The sequence below is a fragment of the Vidua macroura genome, chromosome 1 (genome assembly GCF_024509145.1).
Source record: "Vidua macroura isolate BioBank_ID:100142 chromosome 1, ASM2450914v1, whole genome shotgun sequence".
NCBI classification, from domain to species: domain Eukaryota; kingdom Metazoa; phylum Chordata; class Aves; order Passeriformes; family Viduidae; genus Vidua; species Vidua macroura.
The window spans coordinates 103552239-103574524 of NC_071571.1; the positions used below are offsets into that span (position 1 = coordinate 103552239).

General features: G+C 37.3%; 1 protein-coding gene across 6 annotated transcripts in view; it reads right to left on the bottom strand.

Annotated features, from left to right (window-relative positions):
- The window catches only part of PTPRM (protein tyrosine phosphatase receptor type M), a 445383-nt gene that overhangs the window by 181752 nt on the left and 241345 nt on the right, over nt 1-22286 (bottom strand). For all 6 annotated transcript variants that reach the window (XM_053979855.1, XM_053979842.1, XM_053979831.1 and 3 more), the window contains exon 11: nt 20626-20728. In XM_053979855.1, coding sequence (XP_053835830.1) covers nt 20626-20728 — 103 coding nt within the window. The remainder of the gene's footprint in view (nt 1-20625; nt 20729-22286) is intronic.

Below are 22286 nucleotides of genomic sequence, written 5' to 3' on the forward strand. Positions count from 1 at the left end.
GATTAGCAGCAGGACAAATGAGTATACCTACTAATGATGGACAAGACTGTTTAAGGTAGACACCTCTATTTCAGGGATGTTTTATTTGGGGAATCAGAGATTTTCTGGGCTTTATGAAAATACAGCATCGCTCACTATAGCTTCTAAAAAAAGGTGAAGAAGCTTAAAAAAAATCCCTCGTAGGAACATAATGTTCAGATATGAAAATATAGAACTTAGAGTGAAGAAAAACAAGCAGACTAAATAAAACCTCTAAACTGACGTTGCTGTACCAATGCCAACAACAATGCCAACAAGTAGGTTTAAAATCACACACTAATATGCAATTTATATGGGGGGAAAAAAGTGATTTAGGCAATGCTGCAAATAATATGCGCACAACACCTAATCATCAAAATTCTTGCAATGGTTCCCATTTAAGCCCTTGACGTACCAGTTTTAGAGGTATATTGCCTGTTTCTTTGGGTGAGCAAAGGGAATCTTAAATCCTTATAGCTTTTCCGAGTGAAGGGAGTCTTAAATCCTTCTATATTTTTGTTTGCATCTTTTCTTGAAGCTAGGAGGTTCCATGTAAACAAAAGATTCATCATTTCTTTGGCAGGTTTTTCACTCTGTGGAACAGTTGTTGTCTCACAAATGTAGAAAAGATGCTAAGTAAATAAAATACTTTGCGCTACCAGCTTGTTCAAACTTGAATGGAATGATTCTACTTTCACACCTGCCTTCATTTACTAGCTTTGCAGGCCAAGAGATAGGTCTGGTTAGATTCTCCAAGGCAAGGCCTATCTTCACTCTCAGGAAATACTATTACTGGCACCTGAAATTTTCAGCCCATGGGGAAAAAATAAAATTCAAGGAATCTTTTGGAATCAGAACTGGCATGAACACAAGAGAGACTAATATTATACAACACCTCCGTTGTCATGCAAGGAGCCCTATTTCTCAGATCAATCACAGCAGAAATAACTAAACGGCTGTAAAGGAGGAGATAAGACAGATTAGGTTCAGTCCCTAGAGATAGTGCCAAATGTAAACTCTCAGGTGTCATAATAAGCTTTATCTTCACAGACCCAAGTCCACTGGGGAACAGTATCCAGGTTTTAATGTAAAACTCCTAAGCTGCTTTGTGACTGCCCAACTCTTTTGTATGGATGGTCTCAAAGACTTAAAAGTCAGTGTTTACAAAGGAGATTTTCTGGGAAAAATACATCCAAGGAAACCTCTCCTTAGCATTCCTATGGTTTTATAAAGGAAATCCTGACAATTTTTCAAATGGAAAGCATTATGTCACTGGAAGCTAAAGGTATTTTGCTTGTTCTTTCCTCTAGGGACAGTCACCAGGGAAGGATATGACAACAGATTCAATTCTCTTGAGAAGGAAAACATCTGCTACATAGTATCTCAATTGCAGAAGAGACAGATAGGCTCTGAAAACAGTAATTAAATGGCCACCATTAAGTTCCTAACACATTCAAATTCTTTTTTCCAGGTGCAGAAGAAAGAATACATTTCTCTTTTGCAAATCTGGACTCCCTAGGATTGGAGGGACACATTAGAGCTTTAGCTCAGAAAATTGCACAAAGAAAATCTGCAAGGAAAAGGAGACAGTGAGGCATGCTCCTTCCAGTTTCCAGTGGCGAGATGGGTGCCACCTAGTCCTGATGACATTGGGTGTTTGACTTCTTGTCTCATTTCCTAGTACAGAGATTCATTGTTTTTGACAATCTAAGCACGCTTGTCAGGGGCAGAGAGTGTCCAGCAGATCTTCAGCCTTGTAATTGCAGGCAACCATAATACCATTCAGGAAACCTTTCTAAAATGTTTCTGCCTTTAGATTCAGTTATCACAAATGACAATCCAAAATGCAGCTTTATTTTGTTAGTAGAGAAGGGGAGAGAGAGAGTGAAAAATCTTACAAGGATTTCAGTTTGTAATACTTTGTTATTTAGCAGGACAATAAAGATTGTGGCAGTAGATGATCTGTGCTTAGTTTTACAACATATAGCCTGCTGATGGACTGCAGCTTCAGTTTTGTCCCATCCATCCTTTGCAAAAAATCAATAAATTCAATACATATGCTAACCTACACTTATTCAGAAGAAGTATTAGCTTACTACTGAAATAGCATATTAAAATTCATAAGACCCATTTGCCCAACAAGTATATAAGTGGTTGGTGGTTATACTTAACACCAACAATAATTACTGCACAAGAGACTGCTCTGTTGTTAACTGAGATTTGTGAACCGGCAAGGGAATCAAAACTGTTCTCTCAACCCTCCCAACCCCCCTAATCTTTGATAAAAGGATAAATATTGATGACATGATATTTTTTTCTCCCTGAGGAAAAAAAAAATTAACCATTGCATGGTTAATTATTTGTAACTATTTAAATCCTGGTGCCCAACTAGGACTTGGGAGTGTTATTACTGCACTGGTCTACAAGAGTGATTGTCATAATTACCACAAACAAGATGACAAAGATGACAGGATGCAACTATGTTTTCACAAGTGTTATGTACATTGCTACACCTGAAATTCCTTAATCATCAGTTTCCCTACCCCTATTCTCCCAGGGGCTGCGTACTGCTCTATACTGATATGATCCATCTTATGACACACAATGTCTTAGCAACTCTGCATACTTAGAAATAACCACGTAATCCTACCTGACTTTTTCTTCTACAAGGTAATAACACACGCCTCTTTGTTATTTTGCAGGGGAAGTATTTAATTATTGTTCTTCTGCTGAAAAAATTAAATGTTCTAAAATATTGCAGGCCACAAAACCCCCCTATGATCAGAAACATACTTTTTCTGAAACACTTAAAAACTTCATTGTGGCTTGTACTCTCCATGCTTAATATAAATTTATGTATTTGGCTGCTTTTTCTTCAAACTCAAAAATGTCAAGAAAATACATAAATTTTGTACGTAGTCTGTAGACCTGCACAATACAAAGTGAGTACAAAATGTATATAAAATTAAGCCTGCTTAAAACAGTACTGTTTCACAAGGAGTTCAAAGTAGTTTTCTACAGGTTTCTGCACGTGTAAGTAATATGATACAAGAGAGCATTTGGCTCTATTTTCCTAATTTATTTCAGCTATTAAATGCTGGACAAGAAAAGGACATCTTTGACTACAGAGCTCCCCTAATGTGCCACAGACAGTATCAATGAGATCAATCTACTAAATACAGGCTGCAAGTGCAAACTAAGAGGGGCCCCAGAGTCCTGGCCATGTATTTCAGCGGTGGTGGTTTTTTTCCCCTTGGGTGTTTTTGAGTATTTTTTTTGTTTGGTTGGAGGTTGTTTGTTTTTTTTTTTTTTTTTTTTTTTTTTCTTTTTTTTTTTTTTCTTTGTTGTTTGGTTAGTTTTTTTTTTCCCACAGGAAAAAAAGAAATGCTGCAGAAAAGCAATTGTGTATATGAAAAGAGAAAGAGACAAAACAAAGCTAGGAAAAGATTGAAATATTCAAGAATACAAAAGTTTACACAAGGCAGGAATGTACAGAAAAAGAAAATAACAGATAATGTAGTGAAAACAGCTTGACATGTATCATCCTCTTTGCTAAATAAGAGGTGAAAATAAAAAGCAGTAGGAAAGATAAAATAAAAATGAAGTCTATCTAATATAGATACACTTTAAACAAAGCATTTTTAACAACTTATACCCAGCTACTTTTTTATAAATTACACACAGTATGTTTGTAAAAGATGTTTGATTTCACAGTTATATTATAAAGTCAAATACCTTTTACAAACAAATTGTGCATAATTTATAAAATTAATTTATTTCATAATAGAGTTGAGAAATCATATTATGTACTTTCATAGGATTGGAGGGGGATTGTTATCCAAGAATGACTGCCTACAAGATCTCTTTACACTCACTATGATCTACTGAGCATTTTTTAAAATTGCTCTACCAACTGACACTTGGCTTCTTCCGTAAATAACTCTGATAAACATAACCTTATAATCTTTTTGGTAGGTATGCTACCATTAACATTTTGGCAACAATAAAACATCTCTGCTGACAGTTCTTTCATGTTTAAGGGACAAGAACATCCCATTTACATTGACCAGGTACTGGGTTTTTTAAAGGCCATTTGAAACAGAAGATGCATCAAAGCCTTATAAATTAAGACACTACAAGTTTTACTGCAAGAAATCCAGAATGTTGTAATCCTATCTCTATTCCACATCTGTGATAACCAGCTCCCACCTTCAATATGCTCAGCTCCTTTTAGTATCTCCCGAACACTGGCTGGAAAAGAGGAGACACATGCTGTGGCTGCTTCTGGGCTCCATCCTGGCTTGCTGCTATGTGAATTGTAGCTCTCTGCTGATGGCCCACATGAAATCAACTAACTCACCCTCCAACATAGCCTAACTCCTCAGATGCCAATCTGGGTCTTTCACAGAGATGCCAAAGTATGTGAGAAACTCACTATTTATGCAACATTCAAACTATTGCTTGAAAATTTCCAAGAGGTCCTCTGTTAGTGAGGGAAGGAAGGAACATACAGGCAGATGAACAGGATGATATTTAAGACTGGTGTTCTTATGAAACCAGGAAAAAATCAGGTGTAACTTTAACTTATTTATGAGTCAGAAAGAAAGTCAAAATCTTGGACATGTAATATAGCACGCAGAAGACAAGGAGTACTCCCTTTCTTCATTTTACCAGTGAAAAGTTTTATTCCTACTGAGTAATGACTCGGTCCCTCTAGGAAACACACTATTGATCTCACTCCACATGGCTTTATGCTCTTAATTTAAACCCAAGCAGCAATATCACTAACTTCAATGATGCTGGTCTAAACTGAACTAACCTAAAGCTTTATATCCTCCAGGGCTTTGAGACCGACTTCATTACCAAGCAGTACAAAACAGGGATGCCTCCTACTTTATTTCTGGTCTTCTCACAACTTGCCTTTAAAATGAATGCAAACCACAGAGATTGTGAGGTTACTAATCCCACAAAATAGTCCACAAAGCCACTATTCTGAGATCTTCTGGCAGTCAACATGGAAAAACTGAATAAAAAATAAATAAATAATTTTCAGAGAGTGAGCTATACATTCAGCTGTTTATTACAACACTCCTCACCATTGCCAAGTTGTTTACAATCATATATAAGTACTCTTTTTCTTTAGAATATTTCCAGTTATTTTGAGATACAGGAATGGAGAAAGCACGATATACTGACTTGGAGAAAGCTAAACAGATTGTCCCTACCTCCATCAGAAATAAAACTGCGCTCTCATCTGCATCGATCCCCAGGGTTTGACCTTCTAGGCCATCCTTCCCACCACTACTTTTCTGTAGCCAGAAACACACTGCAGTTCCTCTCCTGACTGTGTGAGGAGGCTTAGCTCTTCTTCATCTTTGCAACAGAACTCTCCCTTGGGGAAGAACGACCTACTCATTTCCTAAGCAACTTCGTTGCGTATAAACAACTAAAAATCATTTTAAAAGAAAGTTGCAGGTATGGATTTCAAGAGGCAATTTCTGCTGTTAACAAACAATGAACAAACCATTTCAAGTGCAGAGCATGTTCTGTACTATCCTGCTACTGATCTGTTCTTAATTTGAGTACTTTCTTCCAGTAATCACCTATTCAAAGCAGTGAGGTAAGAAGGAAGAGGGTGAGAGGGAGATGGGGAGGAAGAGGGATGCAGAGGAAAAAAGGGAGAGACAGAGAGGGAGAGGCAGAGGAGGTGGGAGACTTCTGTGTAAAATCCTGCTGAGAAGAAAGATGCCAGTTAATCACAAGTTATGTGGGAAGTTTTTATAATGAAAATCACCCATCATCAAAATTATCTAGATTTATGAAATACTTCTCTCCAACCTTGTTTACAGATATTTATATGATAAGACTCTTTCCATCTTTCAAAATTTGTATTAAAATACCTTATTTCCATCAGAGTAGCTTAGAGTAACTCCCACAATCCCCTTGGTATGCAGTGTAGCACAAAGAAATAATTTTAGTTTATTCCAGTTTAAAGGACAAATAGGAAATCAACTTAGATGTTCAGATTTTTGCATTTGTCATGCTGTGGAGGTGTTTGTGCTTAGCAGAGCTCAGAGGACAGTGTGTAACTCTTAGTACAAAGAGCTTATGACCTCAACTGGTCTTGCTCATAAAATATAATAATGAAAACAGTTAATAGCTGGTCTTGCAAAGACCATTTTTGTTAGATGCCACATGTCTGATATAACAACATAACACTGAATATTTCAGTCTTGTAACTTTAATTTCTCTTTGTCCTGGCTTGATCAAGATAAGATCAGTTCTAAATTGCTTTGGAATATTAGCTGGGTACCATGAATTTATTTTTCAGGCTCTCAACCATAACTCATTACAGGGAACTTGCTTGGCATCAGTAAGTCACTATGGCTTTTGTGTGTGTGTGTGTGTGTGTGGGAGCGTGCGTGTGGCTCAATACCCTGCTGCTAGGCTATTTAGTGATAAAATCTGATACAATAAAATATTAATTACAGCTGAAAGGTTGGGTGAGAAATATGAACTCAATTACAGTCCCACATTGTGAACAAAGGGCACGGTGAAAAAATCCTTTAGTTATAGATGTTTGGGATAATAAAAGAACAACTAGAACATTAGACTCAAACTGAGTGCTCCCTAAAAGGCCACCTGTTATTAATCTTCACATCAGGCATAGAATTTCAAGTAAATTAGGTCAAGATGAAAGACTTTTGCTGCTGATTTTTTTTACTTAACTAATTTAAAGCTTTATCTGAGTATTTTTTCTTTGATGTTACTGCAATTTAGTAATTAGAAATTTGTAACAAGCATAAGGACACACCAATTGTAACGAAAGTTTAGATATCATATATATTATGCAAAATGATCACCTTATATTGTGGCAAGAATTAGCAGTTTATTCTAGAAGTCTTCATTGCAGTCAGATTGCCAGTTTCTCAGAACCAAATGTAAGATGATGTGGTTATACCATCTTAGACAGCCTCTTTTTGGTTTGTTTGTTTTTCAAAAAATACCAGCAGTGGAATATAAGTTATTCTAAGACTTCTTAATACATACATTTTTGTTTATCTGTTTGATTTACCTGAGTGTGAAGTCATATGCATTACCAAAGACCTAAAAGAATGTGACCAGATTGCAAACAAGCACAACTGTGATCCTAAGTTAGTGCAAATCAAATAATATGACCTTGAAATCCTATGTTTAATAGCGAATCATAAGAACTAAGAAATCTTATCTATTACTGCAGGCTAAAATGTGCCATTAGATCATAAAATAAGATTCTCATTGTCTGATGAACTGTGTTCTGTATTAACATTGTTTTCTATTTCAGCAAATTTTGCTGAAACTATGGCAATATATTTTGGTACCAAGCCAGAAAAGAGACTTCCAATGAATTTACATTTATGATACTTGGAACAATCCAAAGACCATTTCAAAGCTTCTTAATCAGCTTTATTCTTTGCTTAATTTCTTTTTAAAAAGAACACAGAAAAATGATAAGTTCATAAGTATAAGATAAAAGTTTCTTGGTACAGCAAGCAAAGTGCTTTTATAAGCCAGTATTACACCATTTAACTCACCAGTTTTCAGGTTGCCAAAGCCAATTTACAGAACAACAGGAAAGCATGGAAAAAGGAGTAAAGTCTTGTCACAGTTTAAAATAAATTAAAGAAAGCAAAACTGTCTAAAAGAATTAGTCTAAAAAAGAACAAAGTTAGAGGGGATCTGAAGGAAATATTCAAAATGGAAAGCCATATCAAGGCTGACTGTTCCTTTCTTTTCAATCTGTCACAGAGAAAGGAAATGCTGATGCACAATGGTACTGCAGTACAGATCAATGAGGAAGATACAAAAGAAAATTCCAGGAGTCTGAATACATGCAAACCAATATGCAACAGTCTGCAAGATCACACAGCCCATCTTATCAGAATCAGAAGCATCACTTCTGCAAGTGTATGCCTAACTTTCTGATACTCAAAGACAGCTCACTGCTGCTTGAAAATTGTTTATGACTGGAATGCAAAGATTCATTACAACACACCCTCAGCTCCAGCGAAGTTGTTGATGGCACCTAAACCATCAGATTTCACCTGGTTCCATCCTGCTATGTGATGCAGGGAGTAACAAAGGAACAGACTAGGTATTTTTCTTATTATAGAATAAGATGGAATGCTGTTACCCTGTCTCACAAATTATGTAGAAAATAGATCTAGCAAGGTCTGAATGACCAGTTTACTTGGATTCTCAAGAAAAGAGGAAGGTCAATTCCTACCTAACAGAGGCAATTGTACTTCTTTAAGTTTAAATGGGATGAATATGTTATGTCATCTCCACTAAACAGTTCTGAGATTCAAGCATCTGTTTTTAAATTAATACTATAATATGTTGTTTTCATTCTACAGTCTTCAGAGTAGCTGGATATGATACAATAAAATACTCTACTGGAGTTAAAAGACACGGAGTAACACAAAAACCCAGCAGTCTTCATGCAAGAACCTGCCCAAGTAATACCTACTTTCAAAGAAATCTAGGGCCACTTTCAAACGAGATTTCTTCCTCAATAGCCATGAAGAAGATCAATAGCTACACAAAGTTAAATCAAAAGAGCAATGAAAAAAAACACCTTGAGAAATGATGTGATGTCCTTAAGGAATAGGAACATTCCCTCAGATCTAAATCCATGCATAAATGACAAAGACACTGTTGCTCAGTCTCTTGTATTCAACTCCCAATTTATGCATGTTATATGTGATGCTGCCTCCTAGAATAGTGGTTTTCATTCTGTTCTCCACAAACTTGTAGAAAATGCAGTTTGCAGAAGGTAAGAAAAACATACAGCTTAGGGACTTCAAATCACAACAATTAGATCTGCATGTACACTGAAATATCTTCAAGGGTTTATAGATTAAAAAAGTAATTTTATTAAGAGAAACTGATTATAAAGATTACAATTAAGTGATATTCTAGTTCAAATTTGTCTAGTACACAACAGACTACTGCAATGCTGTAACTATGTCCTGTAGAGTGTCCATGAGGTGTGGACAGTCTGCAAATGCACCAGTGTTCATGGGCATGACTATGGCCAGTTGCAGAGCTTTTACTTATGAATGTGAATTAATATGCACATGCAAATTGATCAAGGAGCCTGGATATTACACAAAAATTAAGAAGTAGGATTTAGAGCAGGAGATCTGCTAATGGATTAATAACACTGTTAACAGTAAATATATCCTACATCTTCTACAAAGCTGTGCACTGGAAATTGACTACTGAATTGAGCTGAGGAATTAAGAAAATAGATATATCAAAATGAGCAGTTTATAAGTAGAGGGAGAATGCTTATTTTCTCCCTTTATTCAAGGATGCTTTGCAATCTGCTGGTTTGTGTACAGCACAGGAAGAAAAATATTTGCTGAGGCAGCTGACTGAATACACAAGCCAATTTCAACAGGTTTTGTGATTCAAAGCTTGAAAACTGTTTACTGCTCATTAAAGCACTCACAGTGGATATGAAGTTTTTCATCTATTCAGTGAGAGGATTCAAAGTAGAGCATGGAGAGACTAGCTCAAACAGATCCACTACAGTAGTTTAAGATGTGGTCTCATTTGTTCATTTTCTCCTGGCCAGATGCTTTGTTTACATGGGAAAATTGGTGGGAAGCAGCACATGCCTGGGCTTCAGTTGCAACTGCAGAAGCCAGTGTTATCACTTAAGCACCCAAGGCACAGGCACATTTTCTCCTGCCAGCTCTTCTGCAGAAGAGCAAGACCACAACAAAAATAACCACAACAGAATTCTCGCCTCTCAATGCTATCGTCTCTTTCCACAACTTAAATGCAGTGGGTTCTGGTCCAGCAATTTGGAAACGGAGATTACTGTCATTATCATTTTCATTCTTTCTTCCCTACAAAAAAGCTCTGCAGGGCACTTTAATCAGCAGTGCAAAATGATGCACAAAAACAAGTCAGTTTTTGTGGCATTGTCCCCAGTTTTCAGGACTTCTGTGGATAAATACAAGGCTGACCTTCTATTCTGTCAGTGAAGGTATAACTCTTCCTCCTCCCTGCACTGGGAATGACTCTGGTAGGATTAGGTAGCATAGAAACCTTGGCAGCATGACATTGTACATCTCTTCCCACAGGAAATCTGGCCGTAGATAAAAGATTCTGCACAGTTCAGGATTAGCACAACTGTTAAATACAGATGAGATTTTGGCCTTGTGCTTCTACTACCCTATGAGGTTAATCTTGAAAACAGCTTCAACTCCAGATGGGACAATGCAGTTAATTCATCTGTCCTCATCTGATTTCCCCATGGAACCTTCTCCCTAAATTCAACATTTTTATAATGCCTTACACATCTATCTTACCACTCTCTGATGCTGTTTTAGGCTGAGGCTTTTACACTTCTCCTGACTAAAGAGCTGCTGGTCTCAGTTGTAGAGCCCAGTAAGTGACTCTAATGTTTCTTTGTGTCATTTAATGTAATCCAGTTGAGCAGATTAGCTTTTACTTAGCAATGCTTTAGAGTCATGATGCTTGTTGTAAATGCCAGTGATTTCCTTTCCTACCTAAATGAACAGTATAACAGAAAGTTTACATGCTAATATTCAGCAAAATGAATAGCCCTTCAGCATCAAGTATGGGGAATGACAGTGTTTCACTTGGAATGCATCTATAGCTTTTCCTCCTCTATCCATTCAGCACTCCTCTTTATCCTTTTGTTTCCTTTAACATTACTTAGTATCAAATAAAAGCATTTATCTGATTGCTTGCAATGCGTGATCAAAATGCTTTAGTACAAACGGCTCAATGGTTTAGAATGGTTCAATGAAAAATTTATACTGAGAGCTAGGAATTGCCCCAAATTACTTTGTTCTGAAAACCACAGTCCTCCTACTGTACATTTAAGTATTAGCAACATGTTTTTTTTAATGCAGCCATTTAGTGTTTGCTAGTGAATAAAGGGCTCATGCAAACTTGCTCAAAATGCACAATACTAAAGAAAAATTCCTAAGGTCAATGGAAGTATGGAAATGCACCATTGTCAAAGAATCTGTAGAAAAGCCAGTTAAAGTGGTACTGATTACTACTGTGTTGCAACTTAAATTATTAGAAAAAGCCCGCTGACTTTTTTGCTCCTTGTCACTCAGACAACTCTGATCCATGTGATAATCTTGACAAAAGTCTGTGCTCTTTTGGGGGTTGTCATGTACAGAACACTGAAAAACATACTTTTGGCACCATAGTGCTATGTAACTTTAACTAGCACCACCTTCTTGACAGGTACGTATATCTGTTCTAATTCACCACTGCCTAGAGTAATATATGTGGTCTCTGAACTAAAATTGCCCTCCTTCCCCTCTGAAGTTTATTCCTCTGATGCATTTTTAGAAAATAACCATTTCTTCTCTTGGCCTTAACTGGCTAGTTCTCTCAACTCCTCCATATGTAACAACAGGTTTTCCATGATCATTTATGCCAAAACACTCCACTGTTGTAGTGCCAGTACAGAATTGATATTTCTTGATAGATCAGAAGAAGGCATAGGAGCTCACACGAGGTCCTGCCAGTGTCTTGTACAATGATGCTGATAGCTTGTCACCTTTGCTGGAGACCCCACCTGCTGAGTACAGTCTATTTGCCTATTTCACAGCCATGCTGTGTTTTGATGATTCACAGTCATACTGTGAGCCATACACACACACACTTTCTTCTCCTCTGTTATTTCCAAAAATGAGCCTCTATCTTACAACATGCATGCTTCTTATTAGCTCATAAAAGGCAAACTTTGCATCCTACATCCTGAAGGCTATTCAGTGTTTTCTGTGCAACATTCTAATCCAGTGCTGCAGGCAGGATTACTGCCAAATGGATCAAAATGTTTTATATTTTAGATCTATAAACAAAACAGGCACTGGGTCACTTCTCAGTTGATAATTCAGTATGTTACTATACAGCACAGTGAACATGTACATGTATCATAGTCTCTGTTTCAGAGCTCTCATGAACCACTTAGAAATACATATTTAATTCAAATACTTATGAAAGAAAAGGAACTGAATCTTGAGAATCACAAAACCCAGAAAGTATATGGCATAGCTAGAGCATATAAATATTGATGTGCAACACTGCCAAGGCTTCAGCACTAGCAGGGGCTAAGCGGACAGGGCTTCCAGTACGACCTGCAAGCCTGACCTGAGCACTCATTTAGTCAAACGAGTGAACCAAGAAGACCAAAGGTGACACCATACTTTTCATTTGGGACACCTCTCTTTGGCATCTAGAATTTGAGAGGAAAAATACCGATGGGATTCAAACCTTCACAAAAACAAAGAACTGAGGTAAGATGACAAGCTACAGTAATTTCACATGGACAAGGATATGGGAAGTGCACATACACAATACACATTAAGGTGAACAGTGAAAGCTCCCGGAGAGAGCAATGGGTTATACGTGTCTGACAATTCCTAACCACAGTTTTACAGGAATTTAGAATAGGTCACTCAGCATTGTGGGTACAACTAACATACATGTGATGCTGTCAGAACATTACTTTGAAATGTCTCCACAAAGTACATCCCCACATAATCCTGTTCCACAACCACCAGGGTAAACATAAATGGCCCACATACTATGCCTTTAATCCTTCCACAGCACACAGTAAAATGAAAACAAATCCCTGGCACACTTCAGTAAGCACAGAGCAAGAGCAACTCTTTCTCACATTTTCAAGGAGTGCTCTGTTGTTCTGCATTTGAACTTGGGTATGTTTAAACTGAGTACTCCTTCAAAAATCATGCAATGCAGTAATTTCCACTGATGTCCATAATTCCTTCACTGTGGTCCCTATATTAAACACCTCCTTCTCACAAGGCAAGGACCCAGAAGGACATTTGAGCCCCCCTAACACACTCAGTGGAAGAAATATGCCTCTACAACTCCAGAGGGCTACTCTGACATGAAGCTAGGATAGCACCTCTCACCACACTGTCTCTACGGGATAATCAATGCCCCTAATCAAGGACCTTCCTGAACTCAGACAGAAGTAGGTGATTACATTTAAGGACCTAAAATACACTTTATTTAGGATTTTTACTGTACAGGTCTACATCTACTTAAGATACAAGTGTTTGAGCTCTCTCAGGAGAGAATGCGACATTCACACCAGCTTTCTCCATAATAGCCAAACAACTCCAGCAGGTTTGCAGAAACCAGAGGCTGGGTTAAATACTGTTTTCAAACTGAGAGGCTTTCACCACACTGCTCCCACACCCCAACCATCTGTACAGCATTACTGTGGTCTCCTGCTGAGGTTGGCCTAGCATGAAAACACAAATACAAGAAAAATCAGAGAGCCAGGAGAGTGTACATGATGAAACCTGTCGAATCAAATGGAGACTCTCTTTCTTCTGTCCATTATTTTTGTTTTTATTTAAATACCATCTAAATTGTAACACACCAAAAGTTCCATGAGAAAATAACATGGACTTCAGGTATCTTGTTTGCCTGAGAGGAGCTTCAGGAACTCTGTACTTCTAGTTAGAGGTTTCTGCTGCTTTATTGGAAACATATGATACTTGAGAACAGGTTGGTGGCTCAGACTTGCTAACACTGAGCTGCTTAAAATCCATCTAAGCTATTTATGCAACACTGTCCTCCCTGTTAAATTGCTGGAAAGGTCCCCAGCAGGGCTGTGGCACCAGCCCGCTACCACTCTCCCCAAAATTCCCAGACCTGAACCAGGGCCCATCCCTGAATGGCAATCTGTTAAGGGGTCCTAGTGCCTGGGAGCTCTGCAGTATGAATATAGACTGGTTTTAGCCAGTTGGCCTCAGCATGAGAGAATGGTACTGGACATACAAATTTCACTGGTAAATATGCACACCTGAAGTCTGAGCTCAAGTACATTAATCTGAACACTGAGTAGCCATCCCTCTCAAAGGGATCATGAAAATATGACCCCATTCTGTTCCCTGAATACTCAGAGACTGAGCTGTTCATTTTAGTAAGTAGATTTAAGAAAAACATGTTTTATCAATTCTGACTTAAGTTGGCAATCCAGAGCCAGCAAAACAAGTGTGAGTTCCATGAGTTAATGATTCACTGGTTGAACTGTTGATGGACTTCAGCCTTCATGAGGAGATTGGAAAAACCCAGTGCTTCAAAGGATCTTAACAAAGAACTGGTATATATGAACTGGACTATCACACTGTCAGAATGAGAGGTAAACAGTCCAGAGAAGACTATCAGAAGGGATTTTACAAATATATGGTCTCCACTGCAACCTACTTAAGGACAGCATGTAGAAGGAATGTAAAAAAAAAGAGCAGAGCCTCCTAACAGTGCAGCAAATTTTTAAGTTGTTAATTATAACCAAAATCTGCGAGAAAGTATTAGTGAGTTATGAAACTGTAATTAATCTCTTCGCAGATATGGAATAATCTTTTCTCTCTTTTATTCTTCAATTGCACTAGCTTGCTTTACTTATTATGGATTAATTTCTATTAATTGCTAAATGACAGGTGTCATTACATGCTGAGTTCTCAGTGAGACAAATTAGTACTTGAAGAAATCAAGGATCAATACTCCTTTTATCCAGGGACTATGTGAGAAGTCACAGTAAAAGGACCATGGAAATTTCTGAAGCAGTTAACAGGACATGTTAAGCTGCACCACGCATGTCCAGGCAACAGGTACCATAAATTCTAGTTCAAGTCACAGTAAAAAATCCAAGGACAAGTTCTACTGCATAACAAAAAAGAATTACAGCAGTTTATAGCATAAGCAATTACTGCACTGTTCCCTCAATGAAACAGAAATTGACCCTTCTGCTGTAAATAATTATACTTGTTGCTATAAAGAAGTGACAATTATGGGCATTAATAAAACCCAATCCCTTCTCTACCAGAGACATCCTCAAACAACTTTACAGGTTGTAAAACTATGATTTGGAAAGAGCTGACCCTACAGCACACAATTCAGGCCTTTATGTTTACAGACCCTTAAGAAATAGAAAGGATGCTCATAGCAAGCAAATCAGAGTTCCCTTCATGCTCTTTAGAGCCAGTAGTCTCAAGTAATTTGAAAGGCTGTATTTTGAACATGGCATTCCAGAATATTAGTGAGTTAGTAATGCTACTTAAACATGTATAGTTACATTATTTCAAATGCCAATTTCTTTATGATAAATACACCCAATATCAAGACTGCTTTATCTGTGAGCTCTTGAAAGGCCAGAGTTCACTCTTCATTTTATTGAGAAGCTTTCCAAATTCTGCTGATTAATGTACAGTTCTGATACTTCTCAGCTGTGTCTACATGGGTTTTTCTTTTTTCTCATTACTGTGTTACCATGTAATGCCACTGGGAATAGAAGGAAATTACAAAAACATGCTAGCATTACATGCAAAGCAGGAATTGTGAGAGGATATAGCTAAAAATGCAGATATTGCAATGTCCTTATTGGCATGTGCTGTTGCCATGTTTTTGCCTGCACAGAACACTAACATCACTTATTGTGCCAATCAGCATTCTCCCATTTCAAAACTCATTGCTCTCATATCCTGAATTTATAATTATACTCATGATGTCTGCCTTCATAATTCATGCACAGTAATTAATTCTGCACTCTTACTATGCAACACAGAAACTCAGACAGAGATAACAGGAACTTTGAGAAGTGGATTGTAACTTTGAGGCCTGGGCCTGTGGCTACAACATACTCACAAGAGCAATGCAAGTGTCTCATGAACTTTTCACAGTAGTGGAAAGTATCCTGAAACTTTGGTATTCAGAGTGTTTGAAACCTTGCTGCTTTCTGAGTTCCAATGATATCTGCATGTGATTCCAAACAACCTGCCTGGCTTCCTAGTTTTTGTTTTTAGTTTTTTCTCCTGACCAAGTGAGTAATTTTTGTAAAGCTAGTACATTTCAAGAATAAAGGCAGGCAGTGGCTTTTCTGGAAGGCTCTCAGATTGGAGAATCCTGAAAAAGTTCTCTCAGGCTTCAGATTACTCCATTTCTTCATATGGAAGCAGATGGACAGTGCTGCATGACCTAACTTACGTGGCACAAGAGTGCCAATGCCTGCTGCCAGCTTATGAGGAAGGGAGTGGACAAAGTGACAGAGAAGAGGTGATGGGCAGACATGAGGAAGGCTGATCCTCACAGCACCAGTCATGCTGAAGGAAAGAGATGAGGCCCTAAGACAAATCCTCCTGCCCTGTAATGTGTGTGGCAGGCATGGGAAGGCAACTGTGACCTCTGCTTGACGCATAGCATGAGGTGGTTCTGTGGGGAACTGCTGCATTACATACAAGTCTTTGCATTTCAAGGTGACCCCGTCAGATTAACTCACTCCATTCTTCTACTGTCAGTGGGTAGGAATTAGGTGTCCCCTCTCATTAATTTAAAAATTATTACACTCTGAGTGCTGTTGAAATGGCTAAGCTACATACAGAATTAAGTATTCCTTGAACTTGGGCTGAAAAAGGTTTCTTTACACCATTTCAACTTCCTGTAAATCACGCTGTTCCTATGTCGGGGACCATGTGCAGACAACCTTCATTCCAGCTGTGACAATGAACCAATGAATCAACATGATGCCTTTAAAGGTCTGGATAAGCCAATAAGAAATGTACATTCCTGTGAAATTTAGGCAATCTCATGTGTCCCTCTGATGATGTAGTAGAAAGGAGTGCTTATTGCTTTAGATAACATGTAGTTTGAAATTTCTATGGTAGTTTCCAGTTGTACTGCAAAATATTATTTTATTATGGCCTTTTGAAGTATAATAAATGCTACTTCTTCGAGATAGAGAGATTAAAAGTATGTGTCAAAATTAAGCACTTCAAGTAAAGAGATGTTTGCTTTATTTTCCCAGTAGAGTTCTTATTTATGCAATTGGAAGAAGTTGGGCACACAGGTGATAAAGGGCATGCATGGAGACTGCATTCACTCTAGAATGTTTAGCTTTCAGCTTACATAATTCAAAGTTTATTTCCTTCCTTCTGTATGTTTTCTTTAAGATATTTTAAAATTATACTACCTGGCAACTGCTGCAATTCTCTCCCTCTCATTGTGTCTGGGCTTTGCAGCCCCAGATGCAGCTGGACTGATCCCACATACTCAGAGCACTCGGAGCGGGAAGTACTTTGGTGTCCCAAATGCCAAGTATTGCATCCACAGGGATTTGCTAGCTGACACATTTGGTCATCCTGTTCTTTCATTTCAGACTGGAATAGGGAAGTACCAAATGTCTGTGGTGTCTGTAAGAGTAGAAAGGTTGGCTGAATGGGCCATTAACTGGCCCGAAGAGTTTAATGGGACAAATCCAGCTGAGCCAAACTCTGTAATAATGTAGTATGAAAAACAGATCATGAGGCAGAGTCGAGTCTGAATGGTCTTGCCTTCTTTCTTATCCATTTTGCTCCTTTTCCAAGTCTGCTCCTCACAGAGACTTGCTATCACCAGGTAGCTCCAGTGTTATCTGAGCCAAAATCTTTGGGATGTTTACTATTACGACGTTTTGAGGATGTGGCACAGAATAGCAGGAAGAGGGTGGTATGGAGACAGCATTTTGCTGCTTATGTAAACAGATAAAAGAAGTGGAAACACTTGACCTTTATCATGGCAAGACTGAATAGAAATAGGTTCAACAAAGAAAACTTCATTCTCCTGCTGAAGCTAAAACCTTGCAAGACAACTTTTTTCACAGGAGGTCACAAGAACCTTTTATAATGCAACGTGACAAACAATCTAAAGTTCTTTCTAACATAGATGAATGAATAAATAGCACTAAACGCATGCAGTAACCGAGCATTACAGTTATCATTCCTGTGTATGAGTCAGATCTTTGCAATAAATTAGCATTCCTTGGCTGAGTATATGGCACTGACCAATTTATACATTTGCAGAAAATTTGGCCCCAGGGTCTTCTAAACTTTAGGCTAACTTGCCCTGGAGAAGTAAAATATACAAACAGTATTGCCTTGGAAGAGTGAGTCCCCCCTCAACAGACGTTGAAGAGCCCTCATAGAAAATATATTTGCATTTGTATGCTTTTTATGCAAATTCTTCAAAACTTTACGCACTCTTAAATTCAAATATCTGAAAAAAGAGAGTTTCTGCAGTAAGACATATATTACACAATTTCCACAAAGGGATCATCTTAAATTAAACATTTTTTGTTTCATTTAAGCCTTGCAAATTACAATAATTCTAAAAGTCAAAATAGCTTAGCCAGCTGTTAAAGAAGTACATACATTCATCATTACTGAAAGCATTACTGCTTAAAACATATATAATTCCAAAATAATCTCCTTGAAGCAAAGACAGTAACAGCCATAAAACATGCTGGACCTGAAACCTGAGAAAAAGCAAGCAGTATTTGTTATATTAAAAATCTGACAAAATACATTTCAATCATGTCCAGCCCTATGAATTCTAAAACAACCTGGAATGCCATTTGGCCCTCATGATTATTGTGTACTTAATCATTGTAAACAGAGCTTTCCGAACATTTCTATAAACTCTGTTTTTGTGAATCAACATTTAAGCAATCAGCATTACACCTTGTCCCCTTTGATGTTGTGCTGCTTGTGTACAGCTTCTAAATGGCATACAGTATCAGGATTTTTCTTATTTAAGAAGAGAAAAAGAATTGAATCACAGGAAAAAAAGCTGGACTTCAGAATGACCTCAGGTATCAGCTTTGTTGACGTGAATGGCAGAATTTGTGCTCTCCTTTCCCATCTCAGGAATTGAAGAATTTTATGTGTCATGGTTGATGTGTTGATCAATAAAACAACAACTGTCTTTTACACTGAAAGTTTAGAGCAGTTTCAGATATCTGCATTAACCAAGCTGGTAGCTGTAGCAGAATCAATAGACAAGGCATCTTGCCTAGTGGTGTGGATAAATGAAGTATGACTAAACTTTCAACACCCAATGAATACAGATAAAGATGATAAAATCCATATGCAGAATATGTTTTGCAAGCAGTGTGCTTGGGAGTGGAATGCACTATAAAATGTTAGAAGTATTAAGAAATTCTAACTTTCATTTTCAGTCTGCTTCACTCAGCATTTACACGCTAAGTTTGCAGTCAGGCTTTATTTTATTTTAAGACCTGTTGCAAAGGTCGTCGGTAAACTTGCTGCTCTGTGTTCATCTGTCAGTTCTATAGCTTCATGTCACTTTAAATCTCTCCTCCTATTTCCCTAACCACTCATCCACATATTTAGCACACTTTCATCTCCTAATGAGCTCCTTTCTATTGTCAGTGAAGTTTCTGTTATGTCACTACTGCTATAGGAGCCAGTCATCTTTAGTTCACGATGCAGATAAAAAGAATGAAACCATTTTTTTTTTAATAGCCTAATACATTCATGTTTAAACAATGACTCCAACTTGTATAATTTTCATCCAGATGCTTGAATTCAGAAGGACTACACTAGAGCTTTGTGAGATAAAGTCAGACAAATATCAAATAATTCTGTTTCTATCCAATCTGCTAAATCAGTTTTATTAAACGTGCTCTAATATTTGCTGCTTTTTCTCTTGGGTGGTTCAGACTGACTTCTGTTACATTTTCTTTTTAAAAAGATGTCTGAATGAATGACTGGATAGCATTTCCAAAATGCAGACCTATGTACATATAGTATATATAACTAATACTAAAAAGTCCTAATTATATGAATTGTGTGAATATTCTGAAGAAACCCAAAGAACATTCATTTTCTTTTATGCAGATACAAGCATACCAGATCTGTATTTCCCAGATGAACAGAAATTATCAAAAACTTCAGCATCAGGATGAAAATATATGATGGCCACTCAGTATAGATGGAAACACTTCCTAAAGTAATGAAAGCATTAAGGAGGATACACAATTGGCCAAAAGGAAAAGCATCCTATAGCTGTGAGTACAGAGCTCATTATTGGTTCTCAGTTAAAATAATCTAACAATTTCTCTCTCTTCCTCACTGAAAATCAGGCATCCTTTATACTAATCATGAAGAACTTATACAGTACCATTACCATGCATCTGGCAGGGAGATGAACCTCTGAAAACTGGAGATTCATTAATGGATACTATATAACACTGAAGAATCCAAGATACTGGTTTTAAAGGTTGCTTGTTTAAATTACTATTTCTGATATCATGGTCAAATAATGTAAATTTATGAATGTTACAGTACATACTGTTTAAATTGGCTAACTTAGTAAGAGTTGACTATGTTAAATCTGTGAAGTAAACAAGAAGACTGAATATTAAAGACAGTAGCTCAGCATAAAAAATGTGATATGCCCTTGAACTTATAACACTGCAGTAAGCAATTACCTTAAAGAAGCCACCCACACAACAGAACTATGGCTTTGTTCCTTATCTTCAAAGAACAAGCCACTTGCATCTGGATCAAATCCTTTAAACAATACATGAACACTCAACATCAAAGCACTTTCCTTTTCTTCAGTTATTTAATTTAATTACAGCTAATACAGACATGAATTTAGACACTGATTGCTGTGTAGAAAATCCCCAGAAAATACGTTCAAGAAATCAATCAATTTGGTTTTTAATTTCATAAAGAATTTTTCACCCAGTACCTGACAGGAGCGCCTCTGCTCTGTGCAGGTTTCAGCAAGACTGTCACAGTGCTGTCAGTTTGATTCAAAGGTGTTTCAAGTTCATATGGTGGCATAGAGGGTGCTAGAATAAGAAAAGAAAAGAGGCAAATAAAATCATTATTCCTGTATTTCTTCTTTCAAGAGCTGTATCTTTATTTGAATATGCAATTTTAAAGGTTTCTTCAAATACTAAGACCATACTACAAGTCTAAGATGCTTTCTGTTACAATGCAAGTGTGAGACAACTGTTAAATAGCTTCAGAAAAAGAAAAAAAACCCAACAAATCCCAAATAAAGAAATACCAGCTCACTCCCAGTTTCAAGACAGGAAACAGAAACTAGTGGGAGTAACTTTGCAGAAACTATTGAGAATCCATGCCTTGGAAATGAAAAGTTATCTTAAGAACAGCATCTGCAAATGTGCATGCTGAAGTGACTATTGTTTTTGAAACTGAGCCCAGCTTTCTCAGTATCACAGCTGTATCAGGATATACTCTCATAATTTGTTTTTCCTGGAATTTTAACTAGTGCTGTAACTGTCTTGGGTCTATTGTCCACCAAGACAAGAATTTATCTTAGTCGGAAGCCCCACTCAGCACTTTTGCAAACTGTCTTCATTAAAGATTTACAGTTGTGATTAAAACAAATGATGCCTCAGTTACTGCCTTTTACTGTTGCTGCTTTCTTCACTGCTATCATCTACTACATTTGTATCATTACAACAGAGGGAAGACTACTCAGTTAATTGGTTATTTGACAGGCTGCTGTATCCTTATTGCTCACTTGTTAATGGTGATGCACAATTAAGAGATTTAAAGGCTAGAGAAGCAAAAAGTGGTCATTGCAATGGTCTCTTCTGACTGCAGGAATAATGCAGGGCAATTAACTTCGCTAAACTAATTCCCACTTGAAAGGGAAAACATGTTTGGGAAAACATCTCCTCCTTAGAAGATTCTTCCAAAGATTGATTTAGTTCATCTCAATTCATTCAGTTTCATCTTACTGGATACTTTGCATGTACCATACCAATCGAGTTTATTATGCCCCACATACAGATTGTAACAACCTCTAGGAAATTATTTTCAAGTGTATTTTCCAATAATTTTCATTTTTTTCCAGTATTATCTACATCTACTTGAAAGGCAAATGAATTTCTCTCTCTTTATCCATAGTGCCCTACATATCCAAGTAAGGATTGCGTGAAGAATTGCACTGTACTCCACAGTTCTTCAGACTGCTGGGAAAACATTAAAATCTTCATTGCTTTGCATTGCTATTCACCAGTTTTGAAATGTTTCACAAATAAAAAAAAATAGTCTTCAAAAACCTCCTTGTATGCTGAGAAGGTTTTATTCCGTTTACAATCCTCAATATAAGGCACAAATATTAAGACTAATCATTTTAAGTAATTTGGGTACCACTTAAGTCATACTATTAAACACTACTTTAAAGGTTCAGGCACACTCTGCAGTTTTGAATATTCAGAACTTGTTCACATAATGTCCTATTCTCAACCTGACCATCCTGAAAACAAGAATGGACAGGAACTGTATCTCTGAAAGTTGTATGAACTCTGAACATTTTTTGAGTACTCTGTCATTTCTTGTTCTTGTTCTACTCCCCACATCTTAGCAAGTCTT